We start from the raw sequence: 16,986 nt of genomic DNA, 5'->3' as shown, positions 1-16,986 counted from the left end.
GCATTAAAACATAGCAACCTAGAGATTCTATTAATGTAAATTCAGTCAGTGTTTTCAAACCTCAGGTTTTTTTTTTTTTATCCTCAGTGTAGTATTCTCTTAGTGAGACTAAGAAATATAAATTACATTTTTAGGGATATATCAAAATAATTTTTCAGTATTCCCATTGCTATTCTTGATTGCAGGTAGCATAATTTTGTCTTCTTTTAATGTCTTCACATGTGTGGATGATTTACAAAGACATTTTGTCCCAAAAAGGCACCATATAACTATCTGCATATACATGAAATAAGTGCTAATTGTCTCCATGTGAGGATAATCCTTGTTCCAGAACTAGAGTGTCTGTTTTCTATTTAGTTTAATCTAGTGTCCTGATGTGATTTAAAGTAAATAGGAAGATTGCACTCATATATTTTGGAATGAGAATGTTTCCATGAAGACAATCTGGAATATTTCTTGATATTCACATACCTTACCTTGGGGAAAAAACAACCCTTTCAGATACACCAGTTTGATGACATGGTCTGATAATCATGAGGATTTTTGAGGAAAGCATGTAAAATGTGTGTCTTTGTTCAGCTCATCTAAAAAGACTTGCACCACCTGGCTGAAAACCTAAGACCTCATTAGAAAGTGTGTTGAATTTTAAGATTTTACCCTACAAGAAGAGCTCTTTGTCTGTGTCCTTAGTTACCCTGCACTCCTTTTCCCTGTGATACCTGCCTGACACACCTGAGGGTGTAATGCAGTGCCTGACCTCTTGGCAAGCTAGATTTTCATGTCTTAATCTGAAGCAGGGCTTTCAGTCATGTCTACATGGCTCCAGATCAATACAGGTAATATTTGTAGTGATAATATCACCAGGCTGATAATACAACATAACTAATGACTTCCTTTGGGATACTGAAGTTAGGAAGGTATTGTAGCTCAGGAGTGTTGCAGGATTACAAGAGATCACTCCAAAGAACAGGATAAACCATCTATTTCACTGGAATCCCTTAGAAATTCATTACAGCGTGCTGAAGTTATAATACAGTTTGAACACAGCTGCTTTGACATGTAAGGAAGTAACAAACAGCCATTCCCCTCCTTGCTTTTTCATGTATTTCAGACTTGTTTCTTTGAGGACAAAACATTGATGAAATCTAGACATCTCTGGTAGCATAGGTGCATGGCATTCCTTTTGATGTCAGTGAAGTAGAGATGTTCTCCTTCTGACAGAATTAGGTGCCTTTTATACCTTTTGCTCATGACTGATGTCTGTTATTGCAGGTTGTAGGTTCCCAGTGTCTATAGGGATCTGAAAAGGGCCTAAATGGGGGCAGCTTGTACCAAAAGAACATCACAATTCCTTACTGGCTTAGATCTTCCCTTGTTTCCCAGCTTGCCCCCAGAAACAAGCACTCCTGCAGCAGTCCTGGAAACAGTGCCTTAAACTGTTTCCTTAAGCAGCAACATCTTGAAAAATACTCTGAGAACAAATAAAAACACCTAGTGTATATACTGGATGTGTTAAGCTTTTAAAATGACTTTAAAACTCACTGGTATCCCATATCCCCTAAACTAGAGAGGGCTAAGTAATTGCCATTGGCATCATGTGCAGCCTTTTTTATGTGTTTTTGCATGCTGCTGTTACAGTGTTGGTGTAGCATGATGCTATCTTACAGCATTAGTGACAAGAGTAAAGAACTACATGTGGATTTACAACTTACTGTGTCCTACAACAAGCACCAGAGGCTTCCTACATCAAGAAACTATTCTGTGATAGATCACTGTCTGGTAGCTGGTGCCAGGTGGTTTGTTGTCTGACAAAAAGTGGCTAAAAAGTCACAAGCTTTGTCATTTGGCTTGTGTGTTTAATCCTGCATTAATCTGGGTTTAGCTCCAGTATTTTATTGTGGGCTTTTTTTGCTTCCTCCACCCCTTTCCTTCCCTGGGTCAGAATAGTCTCAGGTGAAGTTGTTTCTTCAGATTCTCAAGTGAATGTAGAGGTTCTAAAGCAAATTAGCACATCAGTGAAGCGGACAGAAGTAGATTTTGGGTGGGTCTCTGAGCATTTCATGAGGTCCTTTCTGTTGTTGATAACTTTACAGGTTGTCTGTTTCAAACAGCAGCAGAGCTATATATGGATATTGCCAGCTTGGAAGCAGCTGATTTTTCTAAACTACTGTACGGTAGGAACTAGTTTATAATTAAAGTCTTGCAGTTGCTTCTTTTAAATGCCCTATAACTTGTAGGCTTACCTTTGAAACGAGGTACTGTAACTGTTTCATGCTAGTGTATAATTTTGCATTTTCTTTTATTTCACCTGCTACAAGAATTATAATTGCCATGCAACCCCATTTGTGGGATGCTTATCCAGAAACACACATACAGCAGCTTGTCAACAAGTGACAATGTCTCATAAATGTTTTTGTCAGGTGGCATTTTTTACTTCCCACTGACAAACAGAGATGTCTTATATACATTTCCAAAACTAGCCCTTCCCAAAATTGTAATCTTTGTTTGCACCTGATTGGCAAATTAGTCCTTTTTCTCTCTTTTTGCTGCTGCTTTTGTTACATCTTTAAATTAATGAATTACTGATTGTCCTCTACAAAAGAAACTGAAATACAGTTGTGAAAAAGCAGTGTGGAAACTTAATTATACACCTAGTTTATACAGCTGTGTGTCTAATGACCTACTGGCCCTAATTACTGTGTTGTGGTTCAGTCTGAGTGCTCTTGTCCTTGCCAGAATTCTGCTCTTTTCTCTTAACCTGACTAGTGTTTCAAGCTTAAAAAAATAACAAGTTTCCTTTTTTTGTTCTTTTCTGCATTGTTGTGCTGAAATGCAGTTTCTCCTCTTTCCAGAGGTCATAGCAGTGTTTTAAAATTGGCACCAGAAAAGCTCAATAGTATCACAAACTGTAAAAACATGGATTTTCCCTGGAGTCCTCAGTTCTTGCTGTCCAGATCTGAAAATGGGCACCGGGGCAGTGTTTTTATTGTCAATCACTTGGAGGGCTTCAAGTGCAGGCTCCCGTCCTTAGTTTGTCATAGATGTCCTCTCTCCAGGTGCAGGGACAGCACAAGGGCTCCCCAGGGCTCCTCAGCCACCCTGGCCACAGTGCCCAGGTGCTGCACGTCTCCCTGCAGCTGGTATTTGTGCCCTCTGTGCTGAGAGCTCTGAAACCCCACATTTTTGCAGGGTTACATGTGGCTGAGTGGTCTGGGGTCTGGCTCCTCTGACTGCTGTCACCCCACAGGTGATGTTTGAGTTTACCTGGAGGTTCCCAGCCAGCCTGAAAAGAGGCTTTTTCAAGGACTTCTTCTTGCATGTGCCAGAAAATGAGTGTGCTGATAAGGAGCTGTGCTGACTGGCTTGCTGTGCAGGTGCTCGGTGAAATACGTATTTATTGTGTAGAACATAAAGCACGTTCCCACATCTGAATGGGAGCTGAAGACAAACAGAAGCACAGCTGCAAATCTCGTGTCAAACAGGGCCTACAGCAGCCCCGGCCATGCCGAGGTTTCGCAGCGCATCCTGTGCAGCGCATGCTGAGGCACCAGCGCTTCCTCTGCCCCTGCATGTGGCAAATGTGCTTCAGTTCAGTGTAGTGCATGGTGTGTGGTGTGTCTGACCAAGTGGTGCTGAGTGTTGTGCTCCCTGACAGTGCTGCCCACCCCTCAGATCAGAGGGTCATCCACAGGCAAAGGTAGGTGAGAGCCCGGGCGTGCCACCCTGCGCTCAGCCCCTCGGCACGGCGAGGTGTCAGTGGGGCCGAGCCCCAGTGCTTCTTTCTCCATCTCTCCCGGATTCTGCAGGCATGCCAGTGCCTGTAAGGATTTATGGTGGGGGGACATGTGAATTCAAACAATGCCTGCTTGCCGTAAACACCCAGCTGGGGGTTTGCTCACGGAGGGTGTCCCAGAGCGGGAGCCCACGGCAGCTCCGTTCTCAGGCTGGGCAGTGTGCTCGCTGATAAGAGAGTGCCAGTGCGCCGGGCGCCATCCCTGCAAATCACCACAGCCACCTTTGTGCCGGCCCCCTGGGGATGGTGGCGAGGGAGGCAGCACCAGGCGCTGCGTGTGCAGATAGGAGCGCTGCCAGCGCGGCTGCGGCCGGCTTGGTTGCATGTTACCAAAACCCCTGGCAGGAGGGAGGTAATGAGCTCTCCCCACCCCTTTCTCAGCCCCCACATAACCAGCAGTCACTGATGGCCTGTCTGCGCATTCTGAGGCTGCACAAAATTTCTTAGCCGTGATGATGTCTTTCCTCAAGCAGCATATGTTTTTCACACAGGAAGACCATTTTCCTTGTCATTTTTAAACATATGGCCCAGTGAGGAGCTGAGGATGACAAGTTAGCCTGCTTGTATTGGCAAGGGACTGTTTTATTCTTACTACTTTAATTGAGTTCTTTTATCTGCTTTTATCTAGTTCAAAAAGTAGTCTGCAAAGTAAGCACAGGTATGCATGGATGTGGATAAAAGAGAAAGTGGGTGCATGTTTCAAATGGGGCCTCTTAAAGGAAAGGTGTCCTTTGGAGATCTTGAACAGGTTGCCCTGGCTGGCTGAGAAGCCGGTCTCTTCTCTTTCGCTGCACCTTTGGGTGCACACAGATCAAGGCACTCCAAATGCTGTGAAGCAAGAGCTGTGCTGGGTGCTGGCCATGGAGCTCCTGTGTGCAGCAGGAGCTGCACTGGGGAGCTGGAGCCTGCCCAGGGGAGCCTGCTCCCCTGCACCAGCGCAGGCCTCATGCAGCAATTCTGGGACACCACAGGTGCTGGAGTTCCACCTCCCCCTCTCCTCTTGCTTCAGATTTCTGTTTGCAAGGGTAATCCATTGCCATGGTACAGCAGAGGGAGGAGTGTGGGGGTCTGCATAGGGCAGGTTTGTTTCTCAGCATACAGAAATCTAAGTAAATAATGAATGGGTTTTATTAAAAAAAAAAAATGAGGAGGGAGGGGTTTCAGTGGAAAGAGTTCCTTCCCAGGCTGGAGCCTGGGAAGAGCTACAAGAGCAGCTGTGCCTACAGGAAGGAGGATCCCTGTTTGCCATAAGCAGGTCCCAGCATTCAGAGGGTTGTAGACAAAACCCAGTATATGAAACTCAATTCAGAACTGCAGTGAGGATAGCCTGGAGACTACAATAGCTATGTGCTTGTTACAAAGTGGCCTTTAATAAAGCCTTAGAGAGCTGAATGGAGGATGTACTGGGGTTGTCCTGTCTCAGATGGACAAGAGCATGGATTATTTCTGGCTAAGGACACTGCTGAAGGGCATGCATTGCCTTCCTGTGGGTTGTTGAGGGACAAAACTGATGGCCATATCAACAGCCTTGGCAGATTCAGAGCCATTGAGATCTTCAGACTGCACATGTAAGCAGTGAAAAAGACATGCACTGAGAGTTTGTGGTTTTTTTCCTGATTTCTTCCCCTATCCCATTGCAGACAATTGTGTAAGTATTCTTCATATAAGGATGGCTTATCCCATTATGCTGTTTCCCCAGAATCTTTTCCTAGCTGTCAACAAACTTATCTAAGCACTTTGTGGTGCTTTTAATTTAAATTATTCAGACAATCTTCTTCCATGAATTTCCATTTTGAAGTGCAGTTAGCTTTTCCTGTGGTGGGAATCCAGAGTTCAACTACACATTGGGGAAAAGCATCGCCTTTTGTTCACTTCACTTTTGTCACCTGCTTTCATTTGATACTCTCTGGTCCTTCTGGTGAAGGAGACAGTGAGCAATTGCCCCTTTCCCACCTTCTCCATCCCCTCATGCCCAAGCAGGCTTCTTTTGCTCCTCCCTCCCATCTTTAAGCCCTTGTTTGCAATCCTCTTGTTGATACCTTGTGTACCTTGGCCTGGAGGAAGAGGGATGTGGTGAGGCATGGCTGGTGGGAGAGTGATGGGGTCAGCTATCTCCTCCGTCACTTGTGCCAGAGATCAGGTCACATTGGTTTGTCTGTCCTGGCTCCCGAGGCAGGAGGTGAGGACTTGTCCTAGTGTGAAGGCCTGGCAGACAGAAAGATGGTGTCTGGCCATGTAGGGGAAAAACAATTAAGACTTCAATGTTTATTAAGAAAAAAGCAACCAGCAGTGCATTTCAAGCACTCATCACACAGCATAATTTTGCTGTTGGAAGTAGTGGGATTAAACAAGTCTTTCTAATGTTGATTTCTTTGAATTTGCGGCATATAATTAAAACGAAATCAATTACAAACGAAGGAAGTGTGTGTACAAACATTGTCAAGAATTCCTATCTTTCATTTTTTAAAAACAAGCTCTAGAAAAAATCCCCACAGAAGTTCTGTAGTGCATATTTGAATGCTTTTGTTGTAGCCTCATTAAACTTGGCTTGTCTGCAGATACAGCTGGCATGTTATTAACTGTGCTCCAGGCTTGGGGAAGCCAGAAAGCAGCCTCCACCCCCTGGTGCCGGCTGGCTTTAGGGAAACGTGCCAGCATGGGTTGGTCCTCTTCAGCTGGCTGGCTTTGGGAGCGCCTGCTGGAGCATCCAGCGTGGGCCCTGGGTGCGGAGCGCGGGCTGGGCCTGCCTGCAGAGCCGGCCGGCGGCGTGGGCTCCAGGACCCTGGCTGGTGGGAGCAGCAGGGACCCAGCCAGGTACGTGTCCTCCTGGGGCACCCTCAGCCGCATGCCTGGGTGGTCCGTGGGCGTCTCACGCCTTTCTTTGCAGGAGGCTGGCAAGAAGCAAACTAGGGATCATCTGCCAAGCGGTTCCTCTGTTCTCAACAAACCGCGTATTGGACTGAACCACTCCAATAAACTGAATAAGGGAAATATTTTCTCTGCACCTGCTGGAGAGGCTGTTGCTCTCCAAGCTAGGCTTGCACATCAGAGGACCTCCATGAGAGGTCCAAGCAGCTTCTGACTTCCTTCAAAGCTTTGGCAGCAAGCGTGTACATTTTGAATGCTGTTTTGTGTAAGTAATTTTAATAGGCACTTTTAATAGTAGGGTAAATGTTATCATTTCATATTCAATTTAAAATTGTTGAAAATATACTCACTAGAAATTTAAGTAAATTACATGTATTAAATATAGGTAATGTTATTCAAACATCTTGCTTATTACAATCAGTTTTCATTGTCTTAGCTAATGAAAAATTGATCTGGCATTTTCAAGGCACTTGGTCTGTTCACGCTAAATACCTTGTAGGGCATTTAGGCACTTTGTAATCTTTAAACATTCTCGCAACCCCTTCCTGACAATTGTTCCCCTTCCTAAAAATTGGTATTTTTATCATAATGAAATTAAAAAGTTGTCATTCTAATTTGGCTTAAGTCTTGACTGCTACTGGACTGCTTCCTTCCTCCCTTCCATCTCCTGCCTTATGCTGGTAAAAGGTTTGTGTTGTCTTTGGGAGCTGACATTGCTGACAATTAAAGGGATTGATTTTTAGTCTGTGCAGCTCCCAGATCTGGTGCCCTATGGAGCTGCACAAGCTTTATGCCAACATGAGGGGAACAAGAGGTCAGTGTTTGGGGGAGAACTCAAGACCTTCCCCATAAATATCCTCAGTTATTTTGGATGAAAATTACTGTGGCTGCGCCGATTTGCCTAATGACATGCATGAAATTGGTGGAAGAGCCAAGGTCTTTAATCCAGGTGGGTTTTGTTATTGGTGCCATCAGTAACGGTGGGAGTGAACCTCCTCTTGAAAGCATTATTTTTTTGGCGTGTGGGCCCATCTCTTCCTTAGGCTTCCTTGAAAATCATTCTCAGCCATAATGATGAAAGACTTTTTGGCTCCTCTTTTTGTTGCTACTCAATTACTGTTACACTTGCTGAGGAGGACATAAGGAAAGGCTGAAGAAACCCATTGCTTTTCTCTTCTCCAGGGAATCTGTTACATTAAACATTTGAATAGATTTTTGAACATAATTCCCAGTCACTTCCTCTACAGTGAACTCAGTTCACTCATGCAGACTTTGTACTTAATGACATCTCTTAAAATAAATGAGATTTGATATAATTTATACGAAATGGTCATTTTAGAAATCTACATCTACTAATTATTCATTAGAAAATTTGGAAAGACAGAAGTAGAGTAAATTTTCTTTATGAACTCGCAGTCTACAGAAATATAAATACACACACCTGTGTTTATTTTCTTTGAGGAAAACTGTATAGAGGTAATTTACTGGACTCCAAGAGAAGTGTAAGCAGGTTTGAAGTACATTATTCAATCTTCATCAATCAACCATAGCAACCAACCAAGCCCAAACCAGCCAAAAATCCAACATGCATCTAGGACAGTTATTTATGGTAGTACTTAGCTTGTGGTCTGTAGCTGCATCATTTGGGATTGTGCTTTTGTGAGTTCTGGCTGTGTGCTTGGGGTGGCTGCTCTCTGCCCTTTCCTCTCCCTGTTGCCTGTGCATGTGTCCCTGTGGTCCCTCCTTGAAGGCTTTTTCCCTGCTTGCTCCTCTCTGGACTGTCCCATTTTGCATCTTGTTCCCAACAGTCTTCTCTCTGTTGTTGTGCTGGCAGTGGCCCTTTCCCAGCCTCACATGAAACACAGTTATTCACAGTTTATCCATTTAAGTGACACCTTGCTGTGTTATTGGTTTCTCCTTGACTCTCAGCTGCAGTTGCTCTCTTGTCCATTGTCCAGTGCTGGCTCTTCCTTGGAGCTCTGTGCAAGTGCAGAGCCTTCCTTGAAACATCCTGTGAGGACTGGCAGATCACCTTGGGGTGCTGGCAGAAATCACACTGCTCCATGTGCTGCTTCAGAGGCAGACCCAGCTAGGTTCAGGTGAACTAAATACATGTGCTAGTCAAATCTTTGTTCACAAAACACAGAAAATTATTTAATTTGCATTCAGACCTCATCCAGATCCAACCTGGATAGCTGCGTGATGTCACCTTACAGCCCTTCACAACTCCTTCCTCTCTTACAGACACTTGTCATGGTTTGTTTTACAAGAGCTGTGTTATGTAGGAACTGTATTCCAAGGAGTTTAATGGTATTGAGTGTGACTGGGTTTGATTGGGACCAGGCCTCTGGTACCTCTAAATAAAGCAGATAGTATTCCTTGCTTTTTATGGAGGATAGATTGTTATCTTTAGGAGGCAGTCATGATGCTATTGCACTCTTCTTACAAAATAAGACAAATTAAACCCAACATTTAAAACAAAAGGAAATGAAACTGAGTAGGATTTTCTCTCATAGCTTAAATGAGAGAATAGTGAGTTTTTGCCTGCCAGAAAACTGGAAATGGGAGGGAAGATGCTTTCTCTTGATAACTGGGTAAACATATACGTATCTGTGATGTACAAAATGCCTCATTTTAGATTAATCAATTCAGTTTTGAAGACATGACTAGCTAAAATTGACTATTGAAAATAAAATCATTACTTTGGGGAGAATCTCTCTCAATTAGAAGAGAAATCAGAAAAGCCAATTCTTAACAGCAAGTTGGGGGACAGTGATTTTGTAAGTGGCACTGGAGTTGGAAAAAGTGCAATCAGAGTTAGCAAAACTCCCTGTTTTTCCAGAGGCTGCCCCAGTAATTGGCTGTGCATGTCTGGATTGCCGAGTGACAGGCGGGAGGCTCTGCTCTCAGAGAGCTTGTCCTCTCTGAGCAGAGAGGAGAGGAAAGGAAGGGAGGATGGGGAGACAAAACAATTTGTGAACTTGCCCCTTTTCAGATAGCAACTGCTCTTCTCCTGTGCCCAGGATCACTGAAAACAGCCAGCAGCTGCATCCCACTCTGCTTTTGCTGTCAGCCAATGTCACTGCAGAAAGCTCCATAGTTTGAAGGAACCACTGTTTGTATACAGGGAGTAGAGGAAACTCATGGAAATTTTGTGGTGTGTGGGCTGCTCTGGATTTTACTGTGAGGATGGAAGAACTTCACAAATGTTTTAAATTAGGCTATCCTTGATAAGTCTAGTGGTATGGACCCCAACCAAAATTTCAGGGGAAAAAAAAAGTTGCTCTGTTAAAGCAGACATGAAAAACAATGAAGGGCTTAACTTTTGTCCTGAGGGTGATAAAACAGCACCACACAGCTGAAAATCAATCTGACCTTCACCCACGTGATGCTGTTGTCTCAGTCTGTCTTTCATTTCCTTTGGTTGAGTGAAGGCCACGGCATTCAGTAGGGAGAAAAGCCAGAGGGAGGTGTGGAGAATCCTGTTTTCTCTGGAAAGGCTTCGGTGCTTGCATAAGTTCCCTCTATAAAGTGAGTTGCTGTAAAACTTTGAATTATTTCATTAAATTAATTTTTAAAAATTATTCTTCTCTTAATAGGCAGCAATCACATTAAGGTGAGGAAGATATGTGCTGTAAAAAAATGTGTTTGTGATATAAAACATTCTGTTTTAATTAAACCTAGAATTAGTTGGTGTTTTGAAATGAAGGCTTCATGCAGCAACAGGAAACCTGCACATTCATTTAAAACATAGAAATTTGTACCCAAAGGGGAGAAAAAAGGCAATTATTTTTTCCTGAGATATTTGAACATTGTGTTGTGAGGTTTGCATAAACAAAGAAAAGGTACCCAGATACCAAGATATTTACATAAATAAATCAACAATTAGGGCTTGTGTATAAGCAATATTATTGATTTTCAAAACAGAGGTACAATTTCAATCCGTGAATTACTCATTTTACACAACATCTTGCAGAAGTGGTTCCCACCTCATTTTCCTCAAGATAGAGAAGGAACTGAATGAATGGGTAAAATCTGTGCAGAATTTAATTCTACTAAACAACAGAATCAAGCAAAGGGGAAACTAAATGCATTATCACATCTTGATGTTCTTTTTGACATCTTCAAAGCAATTAAAACTGCAATTCATAGCTGTTCATCCAATCCCTGCTTCTTCCATCCTTGTTGAATTTAAACACAACCCAGAAACAAGAAGTTCCCAGCTATTTCTCTTGGAAAGCAATAAGTTTTCCACACTGATTTTACAAAACTAAGATTACTGTAAATTCTGCCTACCCTGAAATGCAGTTTTTCTGATTCATCTCATTACACATGGATAATGTCCTTTCATATCAGTCATAAACTACTCTGTTACTTTATATTTTTGTGCCATATATTCCCTAGCTACTGTAGCACAGAGACAGGGAGGGCTACCTGTTATTTTCTTTGTTCAATAATTGTTGTCTGTTTTAGGAAAGTCTATAAGAAAAGTCTCTTGTTAAAAAAATAATGGCAGAGATTGGATGTGGCTGCAGAGATGAATCTCTGCTTCATAAAGGTTAAGAATTCAACAATTTGTTCATTAATCTATTTTGAATAATGGATATTAATTTGTGACTGTAGCATTTTATTTAAGTGTGGTTTGTCTGATGTACTGACCATTGCAGATGCTTTTGGTATTAAAAACCCCAAAATGGTAAACAGAAAAGATGTTGGGACCTTTCCCTGGCAAGCTCTGCTACTCAGGTCTCTGTACGATATGCCAAAATGCTATTTGCATAAATATAGAATTTAATAAGTTATCATTCTGATTAACGTCATTAACTGCTTAACTACTGTAGAAATTGGCTTCCAAAGTTGCTTGTTGGTAGCTGTTGCTCTCCACGTCATTCCATTTGCTATCTCACTGGGGATAATGGTATGCAAGGGAAAGCAAGAAGGTCAAGGATCTTTTTGTTTAGTCTCTTTGCACATTAAAAGTTCTATTATGTGTTTGTATTGCATGTGGTTTCCAGTCGGTTGGCTACAATGCTTTCAAGATCCATTGATGATGAGTTTGTGAGGCTAAATATATCTTGTGGATTATGACTACCAAGCTATCAGTTTGTGCAGCAGTCAGGGCCAATATTTAACAAGTGTTTTTCAGAATGAGGAATTTTGAAATCGAGTCAAATGATCTTACAAAAGGGGTTAACAGAAATGCCAATACAGAAGATGACAGCAAATGCTAGGCCTGTGCTAGCTGTGTGGGGGTGTTTGAGGCTCTGCTATGCTGTTTGTGGGGGAAGTGGTTCTTAGGTTGGGTTTTTTATGGGTTTTCTGGATGTGGGGGAGGGCGGTGGTATTGTTGTGAATGACACAGCGGCCACAAAGCTGAATGGGTTGAACAAAAAAGTGGTGTCCTCTGCAGCCATCCCTTTCTCTCCCCGGCAAGGCGCGGGGGCAGCGTGCTGCGGTGGGGCAGCGCAGTGGGGCTCCCGCTGGAGCCTCCTCTGAGCGTCCCCTGTCCCCCATCCCCTGTCCCCTGTCCCCTGTGGCTGGCAGGGCAGGCAGGCTCCGCTGGGACCTCGCTGCTGCTCCTTGCCTGACATTCAAGGGAATGCAAAACCAGACTGCAGGATGCAGCCGCGTCTGAAGGGCTGGCACAGCCGCCTTGCTTGTTTTCACTCTCTAGCTAGTAGACTGACCTTTTAAAAAAACAGTTTCAGCTGCTGTGAAACACTGACAATAGCTTTAATAGATTTCATTTTAGAATTAAATAGCTCTGGTTCCATTTCGATAATGTAAACTAGCAGCCATGAGCATGCTTTAGCTGATTGTTTCAGGCTGTGTACAAACTCAGGCAGACGTCACTGCCTCCTTGCCAGGGGTTAGCCAAGATGCTCACTTTCTTTGAAAATCAAAGCACAGATTTTATTTTTTTTAAGCAATTTGTGTTCTGATTGACTTCTGAGTACCTTCACACCTATCAAGTGAATCCAGTGTGCTTGTTCCCAAGGGCAACCCGACATCTGGGAAATTCTGCCTCAGCCCCAACTGGTCCCCTTTGAAGCACCTTGGTATTTTGAATTGAAATTGTGTTATACCATCACACATCATCCTTTGCATTATTCTGTTCTGCTCCAGTATACCCCTGCTTTCATAAATTTCAGTTTAAGTCTTGCTCTTGGGCTGTTTCAGGAGTGTTGCAGTTATCTGTAAGCTGTCTTGCTTTTCACTGTGGGGCTGGTAAGCTCAGAAACATCTGCAGGCAGGGTCAGTCCAGCTTGCTATTCTTCAGAGAATATTTACAAAGTTTCATAAGGCTTGGACCCATACCCACACCCATCCTAGATGCAGCGTCTACAGATTTATCCCCAGGGCCTCTTACAAGCATTGCTTGTATTACTATCTAGAGCTATCCCACTGCAGAAATCCTCAGGAGAGAGAAGTGGACAAGAGTACTTAGAAACATCTGTTAAAAATTCAGACAAACACTCCACTGTCACTAGAAGCAGTTGGGATGGGACGAATGAAATTTACCATGTGGTGCTACAGCAAAAAAGGGACTTTTTTTTGTTCCTTCACTTTTCCTTTAAAATGGATAGTTTGGTCAGTAGATACAGAAAAATGCCTCTGCAGAGCACACTTGGGGTATATAGTGCTTGTAACCAATGGCACAAACTGACTCCACAGCCAAGCCTTGTGGTCTTGTGGGAGTGCTGTTTCCCGAGTGCTCACATTTGATTCATCACACGCTTTCTACTTGTTTCAAGAAACCCTGCATTAATTGTGCAGACCTAGAAAGTGGTGACATTAGGAAATAAATTGACTTCAACATGACTTTTCCATTGCTTAGGCAAAAAAGAAGAAAAAGTTGCTGTAACAAATCTAATGGATGAATTCTCTAACTGGTTGCTCTTTTGTGTGTAGCTACATTCTGGATTCAGCGAGTACTTGATAAATATTGTCATTTGTCCTTGATGATGTGTCATGAAGTTACAGGCAATTTGGCAGAGAAAATAAGTTTTCTTGAGTATGAGGCCAGACTTGTGATGATGTGTTTCTCCACTGAAGTCCAGCTCAGCCCTCCACCCGACCCCATTCCCCACAGAGCACTCTCAATCCCCCTTCCCATCCTCTGCTTACCAGCAGGACAAGAAGCAAGATGAGCGGTGCTGTCTGGTGGGGTGACACACGTGTGCTGATTGCCTGGGACAGGCCCAAGAGCAGGGATAAGTGCTGACTCTCCTCTTAGCCTTTCTCTCAGCAGAGACATGAACTGGAGTCTCTGCCCTACCCAATCAAAGGCAGGTTTACTGATCTTAGAGAAACTCAATTTCTATCCAAGAAACTCAATTTCTCGTAGCCCTGTATCCCCAGTATGGTGTAATTCAAAAGTTAATAGGAAGGGACAAACAGTTAAGACATATGACAGGCAATATGATGACATAAACCTTGTTTTCTTAGGATGCCAGGCTGAAAAAATGAACACAAAGCTCCTGAGAATAACTGAGTCACTTCAGATTGCCACTTGATGGACAATGTTGGCTTTGTTATCACTCTGCAGGTAGCGAGGGGATAGGGTTAGGGAGAATTTCCAGGAAAGTAGGGGAGTTGTTATTAGAAGGGTAAAGCTTCCACTGCCACGCATCCCCTGTAGTGGACCCTGCATTACCCTGGTCCCTCCTCCTTTTAGGAGCCTTTTGAGGAAAAGTCTTCTGTGACAGGAACATCTCTCAGGTCTTTTAATCTATGAGCTGCCAGGTGAAAGAATGGGGCTAGGGAACAAAAGACGCTCAGATACTGCAGACAGGCTTTTGTAGGATCTGCCACGTCAGCTGTCTCTTATAAGGTCTGCTGTATTTTCTGTTGATGGTGCTTTTCCCCTGAGGATTTTCCCACACCTGGGAGTGCCTGCCATAAGCTGCACTGATATTTTCCTCAATGCCTTTCATTTCTGTGTACAGATGGAGCTGGGATATCACACACTGTCCTTGTCCTTATTCTGTTCTGCTCCTTGGCAGTCACAGCTTTCCTGGCTGGAAGCTTTCATCCCAGCTCCCTCTCAGCCCTTTCCAGGAGGGGCTTTGCAATTATTTATAAGCTAGCTTGTCCTGTTTTCTGACATTTTCAGTGTAGTCTGTGGAAGAGTAAAGCTAAGTATGTGTTCCCTGGTTTTATGGGGAGCAGAAAACTTGAAGTAAATGTTGGTGGTCTGAGTTAGCAAGATATTCTTTGTTTTTTAGGGCGTGGGGGACCCTCCTTTTAATTCAAAGGTCTTCTGAGTGGAATATATTCCAGTGGCCTGTAACTACCTCTTGCCTTTAAAGTATTTGGAGATCCTGGAGGGGCAGGCAGCTCGCTTGCATGCTTTTCAAGGGGAGGCTGGCTGTCCTGCTTATCTTGTATTCCTACTCCCCATCCCCAAGTGGGTTTTCTGTCTCCTTCCTCTTGTCACATGTCAGAACAAGACATCCTGTGATTTACCTCATTCACCTTCCACTTGTGTGCTGAAGCTTGAGATTTTCTGCAATACAAGAGGCAAAACTATAATGATTTAGGCCTCAGCACTGCTGGAGTCATCTTTAGATTTTTTGTCTGAGATAAATTTCTGTTCAGGCTGAAGAGAGCAGCATTTTCTTGCCATGCTGCTGCAAATAGGTGGGAGGAGTGACTAACTTTTCTTCTGGAAGTAGTAAAGTGGACTGGCTTGTCTGCTGCCCAGTGCTACAGATGTACTTACTTGTACAGTGTATGATGTACTTACTAAGTCACCCCCTCCTCCACCACATTGCTCTTTTGGTTACCTACATGCATATGTGAGAGAGAATTATAGGTCTCCCAGCTACCTTCTCTTCCAAAGATAATTAAAGTACAGAGTCTCTTCTAAGGAGAAATGCATACCCTCTCCAACATTATAAATACAGAAATAGAATTTTTTTATTTTGCTTTCAACCAATCTTAGATAAAAACTGGTTGCAGCTGAATCTCGCTTTGAGTTTTTCATTAAAACTGTTCAAAGCAAACTACAGGGTGGAGGATCTCCTGTGAGCCAAAACTAACCTCCATGTTCCTGCCAGTGAATCTGTATTGCCAAATTTCACACAGCCGTGCTCTCTAGCACCTCCTTTGAACACGAGTGTGGTTCTGGAGGCCGTTTGAAGCTTCCACTTGAAACACTCTCCGTGAGCTAGTGGAGCATTTTTCTGGCACTTAAGGTTCTGTATCTGGTAGCTGTCTGTGCTATAGAGGACAATGAGTCATGGCTTGCTAAAGGAGAAAAAAGGATTTCTTAGAAAACCTTTGAGAAAAGCTGAGGTGGTTTTTCAGCTGGAAATGCTGGCAGTGTCTGTGGTGGAATTGGTGTGGCAAGTTACCTCTGCAGTATTTCTAAGAATTACAGGTAGTGTAGTGGCTCATCTGAGTACCCTTTTTGTATGATTTTTGCAGCTAGTGACTTTCTCCTAGTATAGCATATTTCTTTCATATTTTTCACTATTTGTACTGCTGGATATGGGGATTTGTATCTTGCTATACTTTTATTCTTAATGATAAACTTGAATTTAAAAAGTGCAAAAACCCTCACCTCCTGCTGGAATCTTGAGGAATTATGGGTGTTCATAATCCCAAACAGTCAAGCAATTGTGCTGCAGACCTCACTGTGAGTTGGTTCCTTTCTGTAGTTTACCAGATCATTAATGTTTCAGTTGGCTGGCTCTGAATTCATGACAGCAGTACATGTTAACAGAACTGAGTGTGCTGCTCCAGTCTCCCAGCCAGCCTGTGAGGCTGGCATTTGGGAGACAGCAGCAGCGCAGTCTGAGGTGGCCCTGCAGGGTGTGGATGTGTGTCTGAGCCAGCAGGTAAAGGCACAGGGAGGGTGCTGCCTTGTGCTCCTTGGCTCAAGCAGGTCCCCAGGTCACCTCAGGGATCCCCTGCAGCAGAGCCAAACAGTCTGTGTTGGTTTCTCGGCTGCTGGGACTTCACTGCAATCACAAACTTAATTGCAGCTGTTTTGGACATGGGCAAAGCTCATTGCAGATGCCCTTTGTGATGCAGCAGGGCTGTCCCAGTGTGGGACAAGATCCTCTGTGCCCCAGGCTGGATCTGTGATAATACCTGGCATGGCTGCTGGTGCACTGCTGACACTTTGCTCATTCCCAGTTATTTTATCATTTTTTGTACAAAATAAAAATATAGTTTTGTTACAGCAAGAAAAAGGATTTCTGAAAGGCTGTGATTTAATTCTTAAATTTCCCACCCTGCTTTAGGCCTCCCCTGAGAAAGAAATGCTCACAGAAGGGAGAGGCAGTGAGGACAGATGCTGTGCACCTTGGAGCTGG

The 16,986-nt window shown here is 43.5% G+C and overlaps 1 protein-coding gene across 2 annotated transcripts in view; it reads left to right on the top strand.

Moving 5' to 3' along the window:
• ZNF423 (zinc finger protein 423) overlaps nucleotides 1–16,986 on the top strand; it is a 225,077-nt gene that overhangs the window by 67,923 nt on the left and 140,168 nt on the right. The window contains exon 4 of one of the 2 annotated variants that reach the window (XM_066557160.1): nucleotides 2,094–2,174. The exons of the other annotated variant lie outside the window; for it this stretch is intronic. Coding sequence (XP_066413257.1) covers nucleotides 2,094–2,174 — 81 coding nt within the window. The remainder of the gene's footprint in view (nucleotides 1–2,093; nucleotides 2,175–16,986) is intronic. 2 annotated transcript variants of the gene reach the window in all.

The sequence above is a fragment of the Molothrus aeneus genome, chromosome 11 (assembly GCF_037042795.1).
Source record: "Molothrus aeneus isolate 106 chromosome 11, BPBGC_Maene_1.0, whole genome shotgun sequence".
Classification (NCBI taxonomy): Eukaryota; Metazoa; Chordata; class Aves; order Passeriformes; family Icteridae; genus Molothrus; species Molothrus aeneus.
Note: the sequence above shows the minus strand (reverse complement) of the source record. Positions and strands in the feature narration are given on the sequence as shown.